Below are 22,211 nucleotides of genomic sequence, written 5' to 3'. Positions count from 1 at the left end.
TATGTCTCAGGAGGCAGGCTCAGATGGTGTTAGGCCCAGTATGGATTGCACGTGATTGCACAAAGGTTAGAAAGGGTACCGTATCCCCAGATAACATGTATGGATAGCGTACACATTCAAAATATATGTCTATACATCAGGAGGCAGGCTCAGACGGTGTTAGGCCCAGTATGGATTGCACGTGATTGCACAAAGGTTAGAAAGGGTACCGTTTCCCCGGATAACATGTATGGATAGCGTACACATTCAAAATATATGTCTCAGGAGGCAGGCTCAGACGGTGTTAGGCCCAGTATGGATTGCACGTGATTGCACAAAGGTTAGAAAGGGTACCGTATCCCCGGATAACATGTATGGATAGCGTACACATTCAAAATATATGTCTATACATCAGGAGGCAGGCTCAGACGGTGTCAGGCACAGTATGGATTTGACGGCCCAGATTACACAGCGGAGGAGCAGGGAGAGGTAAAGATTGCAAATGCTGGGGCCCTGCCCAAGCAAGGGGGGCCCACTCATGGGCATCGGTACTGGCACTGGGCCCCTCATAGTACAGCGGTGTGTCTGACGGCGGGTGTGCACCACCACCGTCAGAGACACTTGATTGCACTATGAGGGACCCTGTGCCAGTGCCCGCGCCCAAGAGTCGGCCTACCCACCTGTCCAGGGCAACGGCACTCGCACGGTGTCGTGCACTAGGTGGTGACCCCGGCCATGGGGGGGGAGGCAGCACAGTTAGGGAGTTTTAGAAAGTGGCATATGTTGATGTTGGACATTCAGCTGATGCAAAAGGCGAAATAGGTGAAGTACCAGGAAGAGGTGGACCAAAGCAAGCCATTTTTCTGTCACCCTATGTGTCATCAGGGGAAGGTGGGACAAAATCCTTGGAAACCCATGCGTGGTTCATTTTAATGAAGGTTAGATCATCCACATTTTGGGTTGACAGACGGGTCCTTTTTTCTGTCAGGATTGATCCAGCTGCACTGAAGGCTCTTTCCGATAGCACACTTGCAGCTGGGCAAGCGAGCTCCTGTAAGGCATATTGGGCCAATTCAGGCCAGGTGTCCAGTTTAGCGGCCCAATAGTCAAAGGGGAATGACCTGTGTGGGAGAACATCGATATGGGAGGAAAAGTAGTTTGTAACCATAGTTGACAACTGCTGTCTCCTGTCACTTTCCATCGATGCAGTATTACCAGTTGTGTGAGCGGTATTTGAAAAATCAGTCCACAACATGGTCATGAAACCCCTGTCTCCAACGCCACTTCTGCTGTGTGCACCACGAACACCTCTGCCAAGCTGCCCCCGGCCCGTACGGCTTGTGTGAGAACACTGCTGTGTGCTGGGAATGCCTCAAGCAACCGATTTACCAGAGTTGCTTGTTTATTAGCCAATATTAGGTCAAGGATCTCCTGTGGCATGATGTTTTGTAATTTGCCTTTATAGCGTGGATCCAGGATGCTGGCCAACCAGTAGTCATCATCGTTCATCATTTTGGCAATGCGGGGGTCCCTTTTTAGGATCCGCAAGGCATAATCTGACATGTGGGCCAATGTTCCCGGTGCCAATGATGCACTGCGAGTGCTGGGTGGAGGAGCACTTTCTGGCAAATCCACATCCCTCCAGTCACGCACAAACCCTATACCAGACCTTGCCATGCCAACATTTTCACTTGCCCCACGAGATGCATCCTCCTCCCCTAAGTAATCATCCCCATCATCATCCTCCTCCTCCTCTTCTTCCTCCACCTCGTCCAGGAGAGGTCCCTGAGCAGACAATGGCTGAATGTCATCAAGGATTCCCTCCTCCTCTTCCTCCTCATCAACATTGGCTGCAGACGCCTGCTCCTTAAGGTGTATCAAAGTTTGCATGAGCAGACGCATAAGTAAGATGCTCATGCTTAGGATGGCGTCGTCTGCGCTTACCAGCCGTGTGCATTCCTCAAAACACTGAAGGACTTTACAAAGGTCTTTCAGCTTCGACCACTGCACACCTGTCAACTCCATGTCTGCTCTCAAAGTGCCTGGCCGTGTATCCTCCCACAAATGCATTATGGCTTGCCTCTGCTCGCACAGCCGCTCCACCATGTGCAGGGTGGAGTTCCACCTTGTTGCAATGTCGAAAATGAGGCGGTGGTTGGGAAGGTGGAGCAATCGCTGCAGCTTCTGCATACGAACGGAGTGTACAGGCGACCGGCGGATGTGCGCGCACAGTCTTCGCACCTTCTGGAGCAGGGCTGTTAACTCCGGATAATTTTTGAGGAAGCACTGCACCACCAGGTTTAAGGTGTGAGCCAAGCAAGGTATGTGGCTGAGTTTTGAAAGGGCTATGGCTGCCACAAAATTACGGCCGTTATCACTAACTACCTTGCCTGCCTCAAGATGTACACTGCCCAGCCATGACTCAGTTTGTCGCTTCAAGTACTCGGCCAGCACCTCGGCGGTGTGTCTGTCGCCCAAACACATCATCTGCAACACAGCCTGCTGACGCTTTCCACTAGCTGCTCGATAGGGGGACACATCGTGTGCAACAGTGGCAGCTGCAGATGGAGTGCTCGTATGACTGCGCTCTGTGGACGAGCTTTCGCTTCTGGAGGAGGAGGAGGAGGAGGGTCGAACGCCTACAGCCAACTGTTTCCTATACCGTGGGCTAGGCAGCACTGTCCCACCACCGCTGTCCCCTGTGGACCCTGCATCCACCACATTAACCCAGTGCGCAGTGATGGACACGTAACGGCCCTGGCCATGCCGACTGGACCATGCATCAGTAGTGAGGTGCACCTTTCCGCTCACTGACTGCTTGAGTGCATGGACAATGCGGTCTTTCACATGATGGTGGAGGGCTGGGATGGCTTTGCGAGAGAAGAAGTGGCAACTGGGTAGGTCATAGCGTGGTACTGCATAGGCCATGAGTTCGCGGAAAGCTGTGCTTTCCACCAACCGAAAGGGCATCATCTCAAACGAGATTAGTTTGGCAATGTGGGCGTTCAAACCCAGTGTACGCGGATGAGAGACTGAGTACTTTCTTGACCTACTCATAGTGTCTGGGAGGGTGAGCTGGACTTGAGAGCTGCATATGGTGGAAGTAGCGGTGGACAGGGCGGACTGAGAGAGGGTTGATGATGGTGATGGAGTTGGTGTTCTTTCTGATGGCCTAGAATCAGTCTTTCGTTGATATAACAGTGGGATTCCCTGACTGCTGTGGTCTTGCAACGACACCTCAACATTTGCTGCTGTGCTAACCGGTGGGCTTACAGTGGGGGAAACAATGTAGCGTTGCTGACTACCTTCGTTGTGATCAGTTGCACATGTGGCACTTGAGGTTTGGTGTTGTGTCCACGCTTGCAAGTGCATGCTGGTTAAATGTCTAAGCATGCAACTGGTATTCAAATTTTTCAGATTTTTCCCTCGGCTAAAGGTCTTTGCGCACTTCTTACAGATAACCTTGGCCTGATCATGAGGATTTTGGTCATAAAAGTGCCACAATGCACTCTTCCTACTTTGGCAGACATTTTGCGGCCTAGCACGCTGTGATCTTTTGACCCTCTGGACAAGCTGTCCAGCAACTCTTTTGATGTTTGGAACCTGTCTTTGGAGTGCTCCGGGCCTGCCAGATAACAGCTGTTGCGATGTCGATGTCTGCTGTGGATGCTCCTCATCTGAGCTATTGGAAGCAGCACCCTCTTCCCCCAATGGATGCCAATCTGGGTCAACAACTGGGTCATCCATCACCTCCTCTTCTATGTCATGAGCACCTTCCTCTGTGTCACCGTGTATGGTGGTATAGTGTGCGGGAAGGGGCACCTGAGTCTCATCAGGGTCAGAATCTGGCTCTGTACACTGCGAGGACAATGTAGTGCTCTGAGTGAATGTACCAGCAGAATCATCTATCAGCGGCTGTGCATCAGTGCACTCCATGTCAGATTCATCTTGGCCTGGGTAATTCACCATTTCACTTGATAATCCAGGCATGGTATGTGAAAACAGCTCCATGGAGTAATCAGTAGTATGGCCTGCGTCATCCTTCAATCTTGGTTGGGGTGAAGGACACAAGGAAAGGTGTGGTTCATGAACATGAACCTCCAATGACGACTCAGTGCTTTTACTTTTTACAACTGAAGAAGAGGAGGCGATAGAGCTGGAGGCTGAGTCAGCAATGTAAGACAAAACTTTTTCCTGATGCTCTGGCTTTAAAAGCGGTTTGCCAACTCCTAGAAAACTAAGCGTTCGAGGCCTTATGTAGCCAGACGATGACGCAGGGTCAGCACCTCCTGCATTCGGTCCTATTTTGCTCTTGCCACTACCATCAGATCCACCACCAACACCATCATTACCAGCTGCCAACCCCCGCCCAATTCCACGGCCTCTTCCACCAGCCTTCCTCATTTTTGGTAGAAATGTAGACAAAATCCAACAAACTATATAGTAATGTAAAACAAGGTACAAGGTGTCTATAGGACAGGGGAGATTTTGAATTTCTGCAGACACTTGTGGACACTGGACACTTTTGGATTGTGTGAGGCCCACTGATATCTGAGCGCTATGTGACAGGCTCGATGGCACAGCTGTGACCAAAGTGACTAGTGGATAAGGGAGATTTTGAATCTCTGCACACACTTTTGGACACTGGACACTTTTGGATTGTGTGAGGCCCAATGAATATCTGAGCGCTATGTGACAGGCTCGATGGCACAGCTGTGACAAAAGTGACTAGAGGATAAGGGAGATTTTGAATCTCTGCACACACTTTTGGACACTGGATGGACACTTTTGGATTGTGTGAGGCCCACTGATATCTGAGCGCTATGTGACAGGCTCGATGGCACAGCTGTGACCAAAGTGACTAGAGGATAAGGGAGATTTTGAATCTCTGCACATACTTTTGGACACTGGATGGACACTTTTGGATTGTGTGAGGCCCACTGATATCTGAGCGCTATGTGACAGGCTCGATGGCACAGCTGTGACCAAAGTGACTAGAGGATAAGGGAGATATTGAATCTCTGCACACACTTTTGGACACTGGATGGACACTTTTGGATTGTGTGAGGCCCACTGATATCTGAGCGCTATGTGACAGGCTCGATGGCACAGCTGTGACAAAAGTGACTAGAGGATAAGGGAGATTTTGAATCTCTGCACACACTTTTGGACACTGGACACTTTTGGATTGTGTGAGGCCCACTGATATCTGAGCGCTATGTGACAGGCTCGATGGCACAGCTGTGACCAAAGTGACTAGAGGATAAGGGAGATTTTGAATCTCTGCACACACTTTTGGACACTGGATGGACACTTTTGGATTGTGTGAGGCCCACTGATATCTGAGCGCTATGTGACAGGCTCGATGGCACAGCTGTGACCAAAGTGACTAGAGGATAAGGGAGATTTTGAATCTCTGCACACACTTTTGGACACTGGATGGACACTTTTGGATTGTGTGAGGCCCACTGATATCTGAGCGCTATGTGACAGGCTCGATGGCACAGCTGTGACCAAAGTGACTAGAGGATAAGGGAGATTTTGAATCTCTGCACACACTTTTGGACACTGGACACTTTTGGATTGTGTGAGGCCCAATGAATATCTGAGCGCTATGTGACAGGCTCGATGGCACAGCTGTGACAAAAGTGACTAGAGGATAAGGGAGATTGGATTGCTTTTAAAAAAGCAGTTTGCGGAGCAGTGGGTAAACAGTAATGCAGGAATGTCAGGAAGCCTTAGAAGGCAGCCCAACAACCAACACCACTGATACACCACTATATAGCCTCCCCTTGCACTGCACACACAGTGACTGGTGTGTTGTGCAGGCCAAATTGCTAGCAGCAGAAGCAATTTTTTTGTCTTCTCAGCAGGACAAAAAAAAAAAAATTGGGATTGCTTTTAAAAAAGCAGTTTGCGGAGCAGTGGGTAAACAGCAATGCAGGAATGTCAGGAAGCCTTAGAAGGCAGCCCAACAACCAACACCACTGATACACCACTATATAGCCTCCCCTTGCACTGCACACACAGTGACTGGTGTGTTGTGCAGGCCAAATCGCTAGCAGCAGAAGCAGTTTTTTTGTCTTCTTCCCTGCCTAACGCTCTCCCTACAGAATCAGCAGCAACCTCTCCCTATACTAAGATCGGCAGAGGTAAGATGGCGGTCGGCGTGCATGCCCTTTTATACCCCCTGTGATGCCCACCAAAGCAAGCCAATCACTTGCATGCCCTTCTGAAAGATGGTGGTGACCCGTGCCTATGTCATCACGTTGCCCACAGTGTCCGTGGATCCTGATTGGCTGAAAAAGAGCGCAAAACAAACTTTTGAAATGCGACTTTGGCGCGTAAGTCGCCGACCTCGTGGCCGACCTCATCCTAGGGTCGGGTTTCGTTTCATGAAACCCGACTTTGCCAAAAGTCGGCGACTTTTGAATTTTTTCGACTTGTTTCGCTCAACTCTAGTCGGAAGTGAGCACACAGTCACTATGCTTTCTGCAGCAGCGCATCCAGACTGGGATAGTGGTGGAGAAATTGATGTACCACCAGGTTGAGGATGTGAGCCGTGCAAGGTACATGTGTGAGGTTGCCCTGGCGTATGACCACCACCAGGTTTGCACAGTTATGGCACACTTCCCTGGCTACCGGTTCAGTTGAGACAACCATTGCTCTAACTTAGCCTAGCTAGTTGTCCACAACGCTTGTGCTGTGTGACTGCGATCTCAAAGGCATATTAACTTAAACACTGTCTGATTGCGGTGAGCCCTGGATGCACAGTACAGAGGTGAGGGGATTCTTTCTGCAATGTTGAAACACATGTCTCATTAAATGAGAGTTCGAGGAGACAGGTGGAGGCCCTAGAGGAGGTGGAGGTGCCAGAAGCAGTGCAAGAAGTGTTAGATACAGAGGTTTGTCCCACAAGCCTTGGCGATTCCAAGATTTGTGGAGCAGCCCCTTGACTGCCTGCCCCAACAACCACCAGTGCCCATTCAGTGAGATGTAACCTACCTGCCCATGTTTGCTCGTCCAGGTGTCAGTGGTTAAATGTACCTTGGAAGACGTACAGTTGAAGCTAGAAGTTGACATACACTATATAAAAAGACACATGCATGTTTTTCTCAATATCTGACAAGAAATCAGAATAAACTTTCTAGTTTTAGGTCAATTAGGATTAACTTAATTATTAATAATTGCCAAATGCCAGAATAATGAGAGAAAGAGAGAATGTTTGAAAGGCATTTCAACTGTTTCAACTGTAGATTATTTCAGCGAACGGCTGATATTGTCTGTGACATGCTGGTGTAGTGCAGGGACAGTTTTCTTTGAGAAGTAATGTTGACTTGGCAACTAGTACTGGGGGACTGCGAAGGTCATTAACTTTCAGACTCTGTTTGTTTCCACCAGGCATAAAGGCAGCATTTCCGTGACCAACAGATTGGACATGGTGGAGTTCAAGTTCTTAGTTTTGGCATGTGTAGGAGGAAACATTCTTTTACGTCACCACATCTGCGGGACCTAAGGTTGGCTGCTGTGCTGAGAAAAGGTGGAGTAGAGTGAACAGGACAAACTGCTGGACAGTGAGTAAGGTGCAGGCTGAGATGTTGTAGTGAATTGAGAAGGATATGTTGTGCTCGATGAAATAAAAACAGCAGGCATGTCCACTTCTGTAACAGCTGACAGGCTCTTACTCACCCCGACTGCATGGGGTAAACAAGTGGATTTTTTGCGGCTGGTGACCTGTGTGAGAACACTTGCCACGGTGAAGGAAGAGGAAGATGCAGAAGATGCGGTTGACGGTCAGTGGTTGGCGAGGCTCGCTAGGCCGTATTTTAGCACAGTGTGATTCCCAGACTAAGGCATGCTGATCGTGCATGTGTCGGTTCATGCATGTAGTAGTCAAAATATTGCAATTTTTGCCTCTGTTGAGTCAATGTTGGAAAATTTGGCAGATAACGTGACTTGGGTCATCATTTGCAGTCTCAAACAACACCCAGGCTAGGCAACCCTTGCCTCCCCTGCAAACTGCAGACTCACGACTGGTGCTGGCCACAGCCACAATTATGGCTGAGGATGCAGTGCTTGTCATGGTTGTATTATTCCGTGCCTGTACAGTAAGCCGCAACGTAACCTCCTCATCTTCCTCCTCCTCTACCTCCTCTGCTGAGCTACTCAGCTACATGCCTCTGGGTTCACACCAAGTGAGATATACAACCTCATCATCATCCTTTCTGTTCTCCCACTCCTCACCATGAGAGTCACCCTCCTCCTCTTCCTACCCTGACAGCACAGTACAGTCCGCGTGCACCTCTGGTATCTCAGTCTAATGAGTATTACCTCCACTCCTGGAGTTAAAGTCTGGTGACGAGGGTCTAAATTCTGCTCAGACCCTACTTTGCATGGCTCCAGAATCAACAGGAAAAAATGTTGGGCATCGATGCAGATGCTTTCCTCCTCTGCATTCTGTGAATCTTTGGAGCAGACATTTGATGTCTATGGAATAGAATGTGTGAACAGCTTTGCAGACTGGCACATCTGTGGTTCTCCACAGTCAGTTGGGTGGTTGGAAATTTGTGATGCAGGGAGAAACAAGGGTGATTGGGGTGTCACCTCTGAGGTTAAGGTGGAGGAAGAGGAGAGGCCACTTGATGCAGCGCTTGCAATCAACTGGAGCACATGCTCTTTTTGAGCCTCATCAACAAGGCGTACCATTGTGCGACTGCCAAAGAAAGAGAGTCGAGTAGCCCGTTCAGTAACAGATGTTGTCAGTTGTCTTTGAATAGGAAGAGACATTGCTTGTTCCATAGAGCTTTCAATAACATTGACACCTAACCCACGTACATGTGGAACACCAAGCCTATTCCCCCTTCCACCTCGACCTCGCTTTTTCCCACTCGTGTTGTATGTTCCCTTCTCTTTTAACCAGCTGCTTCGCAACCTTAGGAGGCCAAGACCTGTCAGTCACCTGTCACTAAATGAGCAATCAGTATTTATTCTATGAAACAGTATGCCTGATGTTAGGGCCACGGGTCCTCGGTCTTCTGATACTTACCGTCCGTCGTCTCCTCCGGCATCTCAGTGCGCCGCTGTTCAGGTGCTTCCTGTCTCCTGGCTGGCTGCTGGCTACCGGTGTATATTTTGTATATTGTATATGGGGGTAGCTCCTCTTGGTATGCACCTATTCACATTAGTTTGGATGTGCCAGTCAGTTTTTTTGTCTCTTGTATGTTAGCTTACTGACCGAGCACTCCACCCTCCACCAGGTGGTGATTTTAATTATAGCAGGTCCCTACTTACCCATAAATGCAGGCATTCCTGACAGAGGTGTCTACATTCACCCAGGAATTCAGACATCAGCCTTAGAGAGGTATTCACACAGTGTAGGTACCCATCAGATTTGAGGCCGCCTTGACATTGGCTGGTGGGCAGATAATATTTGGCCAAATTTTATGCTAAGAGTCTCATATTTTGTTCTATAATTCTAAAGCTGTATTGCAATTCTGATTACATATATTCCACATTGACATGCATTAGCATTATAGAGTGGAACCATTCTTTGTATAATGAAATCAAAATAAACCTTTCCCATTTTAGGTCAGCTAGGATTACCATAATTATTAAAATTTGCCAAATGCTAGAATAATGAGAGAGACAGAATGTTTTATGGCATTTTTATTACTTGCTGCAAAGTCAAAAGTTTACATACATTTCATTAGTATTTGGTACCACTGCCCTTAAACTGAATGACACAATCCTTCCACAATCTTCTCACAATAGTTGGTCGGAATTTGGGCCCATTCCTCCTGACAAAACTGGTGTAACTGATCCAGGTCTTTTGAGCTTTGCCCATAAATTATTAATAGGATTGAGATCAGGTCTTTGTGACGGCCAGTCCAAAACATTTACGCTGTTATCCTTAAGCCATTTTGTAATCATTTTGGCAGTATGCTTCGGGTTATTGTCCATTTTGAAGACCCATTTCTGTCCAATCTTTAACTTCCTAGCTGATGTCTTGAGATGTTGCTTCAGTATTGTCACATAATCTTCTTTTCTCATGATGCCATCTACTTTGTGAAGTGCAGCAGGCCCTCCTGCAGCAAAACAGCACCTCAGCATGATGCTGCCACACCCATGTTTCACATATGGGATGGTGTTCTTAGGCTTCCAAGCTTCTCCCTTTTTCCTCCAAACGTAACAATGGTCATTATGCCAATAAAGGTCAATTTTATTTTCATCAGATCACAGGACATGTCTCCAAAAATTAAGGTCTTTGTTCCTGTGTGCATTTGCAAACATTAATCTGGCTTTTTTTTATGTTACTTTTGGAGTAATGGCTTCTTCCTGGCAGAGTGGTCTTTCAACCCATGTTGATACAGGACTCATTTCAATGTGGATATTTCTTACCAGCTTCTACCATCATCTTCACAATATCTTTTGCTTTTGTCCTTGGGTTGGCACATGTCGGACGAAAGCACGTTCATCTTTGGGACACAGAACCCATCTCCTCCCTGAGCAGTATGATGGCTGGACATTCCCATCTTGTTTGTACTTGGGTATAATTGTTTGTACAAATTAAGAGGCACCTTCAGGTATCTTAAAATTGTATCCAAGGATAATAATAATAATAATAATAAATTTTATTTTTATAGCGCCGACATATTCCGCAGCACTTTACATTTCAGAGGGGATTTGTACAGACAATAGACATTACAGCATAACAATAATCACAAACAGTAGATTATAACAAATACCAAGAGGAAAGAGGGCCCTGCTCGCAAGCTTACAGTCTATGAGGAAAGAGGTAGACACGAAAGGTGGGTGGTAACAATTGCCCTGATTGTATGGACCAGCCATAATGTTAAGTGTGTAACAGTAGAGACACAGAGGGCTAATGGATGCATAAAGCATGTGGGAACATGATGCGGGAAATCTGGTTATGGTAAAACTTTTGGCTGTGCCACACAGGGATAGATTAGGTTAATGTGTTGAGGCGATAGGCCAGTCTGAATAAATGCGTTTTCAGGGCACGCTTAAAATTTTGGGGATTGGGGACTAATCGTATTGACCTGGGAAGTACATTCCAAAGAATTGGCGCGGCGCGTGTAAAGTCTTTGAGACGGGAGTGGGAGGTTCTGACTATTGAGGATGCTAACCTCAGGTCATCAGCAGAACGGAGGGCGCGGGTAGGGTGGTATACTGAAACAAGGGAGGAGATGTAGGGTGGTGCTGAACCATGGAGGGCTTTGTGGGTGAGGGTAATAAGTTTATACTGAATTCTGGAGTGGATGGGTAGCCAGTGTAATGACTGGCACAAGGTAGAGGCATCGGTGTAACGATTGGTGAGGAATATGATCCTGGCTGCAGCATTCAAGACAGATTGGAGAGGGGAGAGTTTGGTAAGAGGGAGACCGATTAGAAGAGAGTTACAATAGTCCAGACGAGAATGAATAAGAGAAACAGTAAGAGTTTTTGCAGAGTCAAAAGTAAACCAAAAGCAAAACACAAAACAAATATCCTGGAATAAAAAAGTAAAAAAATATATTGCAAAAATTGCATGAAGGTAGTAATAATAGTAATAATAAGGGTATTAATAATAAGAGTCAAAAGTAAGAAAAGGTCGAATTCTAGAAATGTTTTTGAGGTGCAGATGACAAGAGCGAGCCACTGATCGAATGTGGGGGGCAAAGGAAAGCTCGGAATCAAGTATGACCCAAAGACAGCGGGCCTGTTGCTGGGGAGTAATAGTGGAACCACACACAGAAATGGCAATGTCGGGTATAGGTATATTAGTAGAGGGAGGAAACACCAGGAGTTCAGTCTTTGACAGGTTCAGTTTCAGATATAGTGAGGACATGATGTTAGACACAGCGTTTAGACAATCGCCGGTGTTTTCTAGAAAGGCTGGCGTGATGTCAGGAGAAGAAGCGTATAATTGGGTGTCATCAGCATAGAGATGGTACTGGAAACCAAATCTACTGATTGTTTGACCAATAGGGGCAGTGTACAAGGAGAAGAGGAGGGGGCCTAGAACCGATCCTTGGGGGACCCCAACAGTAAGGGGAAGGTGAGAGGATGAGGAACCGGCAAAAGATACAGTAAAGGAGCGGTCGGAGAGATAGGAGGAGAACCAGGAGAGAACGGTGTCCTTGAGGCCAATGGAACGGAGCATAGGATGAGCCAGATTTGTGCAAGTCCACAATTCTCTTCCTGATATCCTGGATGATTTCTTGAGGCTTTTCGCATGATGCTGCACAAAGAAGTAATGTGTTTCAGGTGTGAATTAAAGTACATCCACAGGTGTGTCTCTAATTAACTCAGATGTTGCCAAAAAAACAGTAGCTTCCAAATACATGACATCATCATATGTTCGATTCAGAATTGTAGAAAAGGTATAGTAAAATTAGTGTATGTAAACTTTTGACTTTGCAATAAGTAATAAAATACCTTAAAACATTCTCTCTGTCTCATTATTCTGACATTTGGCAAATATTAATAATTATGATAATCTTAATTGACCTAAAACGGGAAAGGTTTATTTGATTTCATGTCAGATATTGAGAAAAACATGCATATGTGTCTTTTTATTTAGTGTATGAAAACTTCTGGTTTCAACTGTAGGTCAAATGTGATTGTCATGCAGTGTGGGAAGACTAAGTGCAAAACGATGAGGGGAAGGGAGTCCAACACTACAAAAGGGGCAGTGGGGACCCCTAGGCAGATCTAAAGTCACCCTGTCTGTCCTAAATGTCTCTATACAGGTTCTGCACCTATCGTCGAGCAGGAACCTAATCCCTGCCTGATTCTGGCAATAAGTCCTGCTTAGGGAAGGATGGGTACTAGTCAATACCCACTACAACTAAAGACAGCTGGGATAGACAAACAAGGGGAATACTTACATTGTGTAGACTCAGAGAGGTAACACAGACATCATCCAGCAGCACCACAGAAGAAGATAGCTAACTGCTGTAGCACCAAGTCTCAACAGGGGAAAATGGAAATATCACCAGCGATTACCAGAAGCAGACAGGGAGTCTACAAACATCCAGTCCAGGTGTGTCAATTAGAGCTGGGGGGAGGTTGCCACTGGGTCCAACAGTCAGAAAGACTAGGAAGGCATCTGCAAAGCTAACTACAGTGGACAGATCCTTTAAAACAGCCATATACACAAGTCTAGATGATTGAATTAATCAGGCTGATTTGAATAGCAATTATTCATTATTCTTTGGCCATTTTAGAGTTTTTAAGCCAGAATTGTTTTCCATCTCCACAGTCACTAGGTAAGTGTAAGCTCATGGTCTGCAGGGTTCTCTGTCTCTTTCTTCTGTACAGCGTAAGTGCTTATAGTCAGCGGGGTCCTATTTCTCTGTCTTTCCTCTGTAAAGTGTAAGCTCTTATAATTAGCGGGGTCCTCTCTTTTCTGTAGAGTGTAAGCTCTGATGGCCAGCTGGGTCCTTTCCTTCTGTTCTGTAGAGTGTAAGCTCTTATGTGTCACTTCACCGTCAGACTCAGGGCCTGCTGTCCCGGCCTCGGCCACTAGGAGGCGCCGGACTGTCACATCACCATCAGACTCAGGGCCTGCTGTCCCGGCCTCGACCACTAGTAGGCGCCGGACTGTCCCATCACCGTCTGACTCGTGGCCTGCGGTTCCGGCCTCGGTCTCTGGTAGGCGCTGTGCTTCAACCCTGAGTGATGGCGGCGATAGTTATGAAGCTCCTGCGCCTGAGGGCGCTGGACGCAGGCTTCGCTCCTCGGTCAGTCATGAAGGGGCTGGTGCATCATCATCCAGCCTGGTCCTGGGGGCGGTCCGGATGACATCATCAGCCCAGGAGCCTGTGAGGGATGACCTGATCCCTCAAATACCTTGGGACTGCTCTTGCAGGCCGCCGGATATATTCTTGGTTCCCCTGCGTGTTACTGTGTGAATTACTGTTTGACTGACTCTGACTTTTGCCTGGACTTCTGACCCTGCTTCTGCCTAACGATTCTGTACCTCTGCGACTCTCCTGGTTTATGACTCTGACTTCGGCCAGAATTCTGACTCTGCTTCTGCCTAACGATTCTGTACCTCTGCGACTCTCCTGGTTTATGACTCTGGCTTCGGCCTGGAATCTGACTCTGCTACTGTCTACTGTTTTTATACCATTTCTGCCCAACTGGTTTAGTCTCGGATATCATTGCCTCTGTGTCCTGTATTGGAACACCTTCTTTCTGGCGACCGTCCTGCTCTGGTCATTGCTCCTATTCAGACAGCGCCTCCTGGGCTCTGCTATAAATCCAGATCCCTGTATAGGGGTAAAGGGTATCAGTGTTTCTCGGGGTGTTGTCTGGCTGCAGCCCAGACCGCAGGCAGACGTCACATTATGGTAAGTGGAGTCCTCTCTCTATCCTCTGCCCCACATGTATTTTCAGAGCAATTACAAGCTCTCCTGAGATTTGCTCAATATTACTCAAAGTAAATCGAATTTGTGTGGAAAATTTGGCGAATTTGAATTTCAAAAGATCTGCTCATCTCATAATATAGTATGGTAAAATATTATTTGTTTATAACAAAAGAGGGCAGGGGTTGACATCAATGTGTCAACCCCTGAAGAAGAAGCGTTATGCTTCGAAACGCGTAGGGATTAAAGGGTTAACTTTTTTAACCTTGTGTGGTTATGGAATCTGTCTGGCAGCGCACTTAAAGTCCAAGAATTTATTCCTTATTTCATTGAAACTGAAAGGACGCAAAAGTTCAGTAGAGTTGTATAGGCAACATTAGTTGTGATAATGAAGTATAAAGGGTTATTCCCATGTTTTCCATATATACAGTACCTGGGACTGGAATAACAACGTCAAAATTTTGGCCATAGGCGGTGAGGCCACGAAAACAGCCATACACAACTGAGTTACCCTATTTCTGAAGCTGCCATGAAAGTTAATGAGAGTTATGGTAACAATGTAACAATTTCCTTAGCTTTCTAGAAGTTTTGCACCAAATAGGTACCCATTTCTTACATTGCAGTTCTGGTCCCTTAGCTGCTGGACAGTCTGCTCTTCTGGTTCCCAATGAAAGATTGAGTTCTGATGCTAAGCTTCATTCAGAAGTCCGCATTTTTATGTCTTTCAGGGATAGAACATGTGCCCAATGTAAAGGCAGCTAACACACCAAAAGAATCTCTCTGCGCTTGCTTGGTACAAAACATCCAGGGCCATTAACTTCTTAGCGGTAAAGCTAATTTTGACCTTAATGACCAGGCCAAATTTTTTCAATCTGACCAGTGTCACTTTAAGTGGTAATAACTCTGGAACGCTGTAATCAGTAATTTTAGGGTTGAGTAAAAGATTCCTCAGACCAATGTATCTCATCTATTGCACATGACTGCACGCTGTTCTTTTAGATTTGTTTGACTCTCTAGATTCCCCTGTAAAACCACAAATACTTCATCATAACATCATGGTGAATAGACAATTATCCTTACTTGATACAGAGCACACTCCTAGTAAGTGTTGTAGAGTTATCTATGTAAGAGTTGTAAAACTTAGATAGTTAAAGGGTTTGTTCACACGCTACTTGTTTTACAGTACCAGCGAAGTGAGTGAGATTTCTGAAATGTCATGCCCATGTTACTTTTGCTTATTTTTTTTCTTGCAGATTTGAACGTTCAAAGCATTTATTCAAATCCACAGCATGTCAATACTTTCAGTATTTTTGCAGTGTTTTCACCAATTCAAATAAATGTGAAAAAAGCAAGTAAAAAACAGAAAGACAGAAACGCATAAAAAGTGCATATGTTACGTAGCATTTTTACTGCCAACACTCTGGTTTTTAATGCAGAAAAATCAGCTGCAAATATTGCAAATCAGCTTTTAGGGCATTTCTGTTGCAGAAACGCACTAAAACACATCTATGTTTTGTACCTTGGAATTTCCCTGCTTTCAATCAAGTCTAAGGAAAAAAAACGCAAATAAAAGGCATATTTACCGCAAAAGAGATTGACATGTTTCAAATGATGGGCATGAGAGCTCTAAGGGTATGTGCACACGTTGCGGATTTGCTGCGGAAGCGCAGCAGATTTGCCACTGCGGATCCAATGCAGATTTGCTAGTGATTTACAGTACAATGTTAATCTATGGGAAATAAAAACCGCTGTGCACATGCTGCGGAAAAATCAGCGTGGAAACGCAGCAGTTTATTTTCCGCAGCATGTCAACTCTTTGTGCGGATTCTGCAGCGTTTTTACACCCATTCGATTATAGGAATCCACAGGTATAAAAACGCAGGGGAAATCAGCACAAGATCCGCAGGAAATCCGCACACAAATCCGCAACATGTGCACATACCCTAAAAATCCCATCCACTTTGTCAGAAAGGTAATGTGCTGCATTTTTTCTGCAGTGAAACACACCATATAATCACCAAGTAGTCACAGTGGGAACTTAACCTAAATGATTAAAATTATGAAAGAAAATACACCAAAATATAAATAATCTTAAGGCCCAATTCATTTTTGCATTTTGCCCCCTTTTTGTCTAGTTTTTGAAATTGTGTCACCTATTTTTCATTTTTTCCTTCTTTTTTATTTGTGCCTTTTTACAGCCTATTTTGTATGTGTTTCCATGTTTGGGTTCTTTTTCTTCGCTATTGACAGCAGAGTTTGGGGTTACCAGATGTTTTTGAATGATTTTTTTTTTAACAAGTTGTGAAAAATTTTGCTCAAATGTACTCCAGTCCCAGCATGGAGTAAGTCTAAGAATGTCTGGGGTTTTTTTGCACAAATTTTGCCACATTTTAACATGCCACCTTGCGCTGAAAAGGCACCAAAAAGCTAAAGTTTTTTTTAAATTCATGAACCATGTTAAAGAATGTGGCGCAAAAAAAGACAACAATGAATACTACAAGACAACAAACGAAAAGTGACTTTAAAAAAACACACAATTGATGATCCTGACCATTGTGTTATTATACAAAATGAATCCCTCCAAGGACAACATCTGCAAGGAGTTTGTATGTTCTCCCTGTGTTTGAGTGGGTTTCCTCCGGGTACTCCGGTTTCCTCCCACACTCCAAAGACATACTGATAGGGAATCTGCATTGTGAGCCCCAATGGGGGCAGCAATGATCACAAAGTCTGTAAATCACTATGGAATTAATAGCGCTATATAAGTAAAATAGTAGATTTCAGGTAATTCAAGTCATTTAAACTTAGCTCAGCTTACCAGTCTCATCACTATTATTTGATCTCTCTGATATCAAAGATTACTGACATCTTAGACCTTATATATAGAGCATAAATGGGCACACAAAGCCTATACAGTTGCATTTGAAACCAAAAAAATAAAGTGGTATAATATTCCAATTTGGTATTTAGAGGACCCTATCTGCACTCACACTTCCTCCAAAAAAAGACCAACAATATTTTTTATTTAAGAAGTTCTAGAAAAAAATTCTCAAAAAATTATATGACTTCAAAATCACATACTGGATTTTCTGTGCATTCCTGAATTTCAAATCCCAGATATGTAAACTACACTAGTATAACTAGGGAAATAAAGAAAGGCATGCCATTTTTCAGGTATGCATATGTTAATATTAATACTATTATTATTAACATTAATATAATCTCTAATAGAAATAATAATATCTGACAACATACCTCCAAAGAGCACAAAATGGAATATATCTTTCTATTAAAGCTATTGCACAATATATTTCATTGCTCACAAGATAACAATAATCCAGCAAGTGTTACATAGGGCGGTAACTCACCGGTAGAGCCGCCAGCACAGAACAGGAGCAGCAGCCATATCTCCAGCAGCACAGGGTGCGCAGTACTTAGTGTGGTCATATCATGAAGTCTTTCAACACTCCCCCCACTGTTAACTTCTTGGCAGCTCCAGTTCTTACCCTGCACATCTAAAATAAGTTGAGAGCAGAAAACCCTTTTTTTATCAGATACGAGGCGTCATTTTCCTGTGGGCAGCACATTCATAGAACGCCTTGCCAGGATGGAGCAAGCACTTGGGTGACTCATTCTTCGTCTTGCATCTCAATATAAAGAAAAAAAAATAAAAAAAGGTCCCCCCTTCCTTATTTAATGAACTTGTCAGCTGTTATAGGTGGGCTAATGTCAAATATGGGGTATGAGATAGCAATGCGAGGGGTAGCAAGCAAGCATTCGAGGTTAGAAACAACTCCAGGCATATGTACAGGAACAAAAACACATATCGGTCATCTGATAAAATGTGTATAAAACTATGAGAATACTTTTTTTATTTGTTTTATTTACAGTAGAACCATTAGTATCATTTTTTTATACTATTCTAGTAGACAAATAAGCTTGAGGCACAAAGCAATAGATGTGATAGAACATTAAAATCAAATTTTATATAAATATAACAAATAAAATAAATACATACATCAAGATTTGTTTTGTTTCGATTTACTCTCAAAGCTCCATCTATACAGATGAATATATTTCTACCATTATGGGTCATTGTCAATGACCTATGTAATGCAACTGCACACAGAGGAGCTCAGTTCATGACTAGTCTGCAAAAAAATGGGGCTATCTTGGAAAGTTTCCAGATATAATGCGGTCACCGTGACATATCTTTCTCCTCCAGATATAAATATATCTTGCGAGGTCCTGCCTGTCCTCTTGTGTTGTCCTCGCTCCTTTGGAAAAGCCAGGGCATTCGAGCAACTTCAGCACTGTGTGCAGGTGCAGCGGTCTGATAAGGCTTGTGTTAAAAATGGCCAATTAGTAAGGGAGCTTCGGTTTCATGTAAGAAAAAGTGCAAAGTGTTAGTGAAAGTCTAAACATATAGAATACCTACCGTACAGACATATACAATATTCATAGTCTTCCTATATGCCCAGTCACTGTACCCTGTCCCAGTTGACCACAGTGTGTCATTCTAAGTCACAGAATGGTGAGGACACTTAGGCTGAGTTCACACGTGGCGTTTTTTTTCGCGTTTCCGCGGCGGTTTTAACCGCGCGATTTTGCCACGAAAACGCGAAAAATAAGCATCCCATGCATTCCTATGGGATTCCGCAATGCTGTGCTAATGCTGCGGTTTTTACCGCGGCGGAATCGCTTCGCGGTAAAAACCGCAGCATGCTCATTAATTTGCGGAATCGCGGCGATCCCGCACCCATAGGAATGCATTGTTCCGCTTACTTTCCGCATGTGGCTGTGCACACCATGCGGAAAGTAAGCAGAACATTTGCGGATGGTACCCACGGTCCGGAGGAGAGGAGATTGTCCTCCGAGCTTTGGGTACCATATCCCTGCAAAAAATAGAATTTAAAAATAAAAAATATTGTTATTCTCACCCTCCGACGTCCCGCGCAGTCTTCCTGCTTCTCTTCACGTTCATACCCGCGATGGCGTCAGTTCTCGTGGGATCGCGAAGTCTCGCGGTCATTCGCGCGACGTCATCGCGAATAACCGCGAGACGTCGCGATCCCACGAGAACTGACGTCATCGCAGGCATTTTCGCAAAGGATTACTGGGAACGGCTGCGCGGGACGTCGGAGGGTAAGAATAACACTATTTTTTTTTTTTTTTTACATTCTATCTTTTACTATTGATGCCACATAGGCAGCCTCAGTAGTAAAAAGTTGGTCACACTTGTCAAACACTATGTTTGACGAGTGTGACCAACCTGTCAATCAGTTCTCCAAGCGATGCTACAGATCGCTTGGAGAACGCTAGCATTTTGCAAGCTAAATACGCTTGCAAAATGCTAGTTTTTCCGCGGGAAAATCGCGGGAATTTAAAATGCGATTTTCCCGCGGACTGGAATTCCGGAATTCTCGCGGTAATTTCCGCGAGAGTTCCGGTACGTGTGCACTTAGCCTTAAAGGCAAGTCGAACCACTCTAGGCCTTCAGAATTGCAGCATGTCAGTGAAGCATGGAGTTTACGAGTTGTTGAAATTTTTCTGGTGAAAGCTTGGGCCATGCAGACAGGATCGTTTTTTTGCAGTTGCCACAAATTAGATGGAGGTACTGAACATGCTCTGAACATCCCATTCTTGGTCATTCAAAAATGCTGCATATAAATAAGATTTTGAGGACTGAAAGGAAAGAAACTTGTCATGTTCTTGAAACCAATCCAACTATGACGCCTGCCATGGGTATACATAGAAATCATGCGGCCCCATAGCAGATTTCCTAATTGCCACCCGCCTCCCCCTGAAAAAAATAATAACATTAATAACACAGAAGAACATATCTCACAATTTCGCAGCCCCTTACAAAGTAATTTTGACCCTGAGTGTTCCTATGCGCAAACATGCCCCTTTCATGGTCCCCATAACATATGATGCAAACAAAAGTATCCCCACAAACAGTATGATATCCCCAGAGCAAATTCCTCCACAATTCTTTACATACGCATAGCTCCCACACAGCCCACCATACAGTATGATGGTCCTCCATACAGTGTAATGATCCTCGCATCCCTCCACACAGTATAATACTCATTACACAATCCTCCATATTGTACAATGGCCCCCACACAGTACTCCAAACGGTATAATGGGCCCCCACATAGCCCTCCAAACAGTATAATGGCCCCCACATACCACTCTAAGCAGTTTAATGGCCCCCACAAAGCCCTCCAAAGAGTATAACTGCCCCCCACTTAGCCCTTCAAATAGTATAATTGTCCCCCATATAACCCTCCAAATAGTATATTGGCTCCCACATCACCCTCCAAAAAGAATAATTGGCCCCTACATAACCCTCCAAATATTTAAATTAGCTCACGCACAGGCCGCCAAACAGTATGATGGACCCAACAGAGTCCTCCAAGCAGTATAATTGTCCTCTCATAGCCCTCCAAATAATATCACGGCCCCCACAAAGCCCTCCAAACAGTATAATGGCCCTCTACATAGCCCTACAAACTCTATCAGGACTCCCACATAGCCCTCCATACAGTATAATGACCCACTATAGCCCTCAAAACAATATAGTAATCCTCATATAGTCTGCCAAACAGCATAATGCCCCCATAGCTCTCCAAACAGTATATTGGACTTTTTTGTCCTAATGGGGATTTATATAATGTATTTCTATAAATGGTGAGATATTTATGGGTGGTATTGCATTATATGTTATGTTTGAACTAATGCCTTATATGCTATATATGATTGCCATTATGCTATGTGATATTTTCCCACTGTGGGTATGGCATATTCAGGCATTGTAATCCATCTTGCATTCCCCTGTATACATTTGGTGTACTTATGTATCTCACTGTTTGTAACTATGTTCTGCCTGTATAACTTGTGTTACTAATATCTGCGTCTTTGCGGCTGTGGTATTTTTCATGTTTTTTGGTTATATTCTTCTTATTTAAATGTTATTATATTACTCTCACCTATTTGTGGATGCCCTGCTAGCAGTTTCGCTCTATTTTTGGTTATTTATACTGCCTATTTCATCATTATAGTTTGCCCTTGATGTTGCCCCTTTCCAAGATGGCGGCGGTCTGTTTTGATCGCGTCTGCGCATGCGCGGGTGACGCGCCCCTCGCTCCACCCCCATCCTCCTGTGGTCTGGCGTCTGACATCACGGGGCCCCGTGTATTGTCGGCGCCAGCCCGGGAGTGATGGGAGATTGGAGGTTGGGGGTCGGGCGCTTCCCCCTGATGGGCGCTTACTTTGATTTGGACCTCTACTTAAAGCACACTCGGCATCCATTCTGACACACCCCCTGAGGAAGGAAGCTCTTTTGCTTCCGAAACATACGTTGGGTTTCTACAGCATTAGGTGTCCTGTGTCCTCTGTCACGGTATGTGAAATATACTTGAATTCTGACTACTTAACCCTACATTGGGTAGCTGATCGTTTGGGGATGGTTCCCCTTATGATATATTGACTGGTCGGCACCCTATTTCACTTTGTACTATTTGCACATATGTAAGGATACTGATCACCTTGGTGCTTATTTTATGTCACTCTTGTTATGCCATTATGCCATATTTTACCTGTGTGTCTAAATAAAGATCTGTGATGTTTATATCTACTTTGGATGTTTATGCACTGTTTTTCCTTTTGCCTTTTTAAAAATTTTCAGCTTGTCTGATTTTTCTCTTTATAGGTTTATTTTTGAGTAAAATGTAAATTGCTCTTTTATTCTATAAACTACTGACATGATTTCACTCGCACGAAGAAAAAACTTTGATGGGAGCTGCCCCATAGATTAACAGCGGTCCGAGTGCTATGCGATGTTTTATCGCATAG

General features: G+C 44.8%; 1 protein-coding gene across 1 annotated transcript in view; it reads right to left on the bottom strand.

Annotated features, from left to right (window-relative positions):
- SUSD1 (sushi domain containing 1) overlaps nucleotides 1-17,798 on the bottom strand; it is a 488,868-nt gene extending 471,070 nt beyond the window's left edge. The window contains exon 1 of the mRNA XM_073549625.1: nucleotides 17,720-17,798. Within this exon, the coding sequence (XP_073405726.1) occupies nucleotides 17,720-17,798 (79 nt within the window). The remainder of the gene's footprint in view (nucleotides 1-17,719) is intronic.
- Nucleotides 17,799-22,211: the final 4,413 nt, after the last annotated feature.

Source organism: Dendrobates tinctorius, unplaced genomic scaffold, assembly GCF_039654945.1.
Source record: "Dendrobates tinctorius isolate UK_male_01 unplaced genomic scaffold, ASM3965494v1 ptg000160l, whole genome shotgun sequence".
Taxonomy (NCBI): Eukaryota; Metazoa; Chordata; class Amphibia; order Anura; family Dendrobatidae; genus Dendrobates; species Dendrobates tinctorius.
Note: the sequence above shows the minus strand (reverse complement) of the source record. Positions and strands in the feature narration are given on the sequence as shown.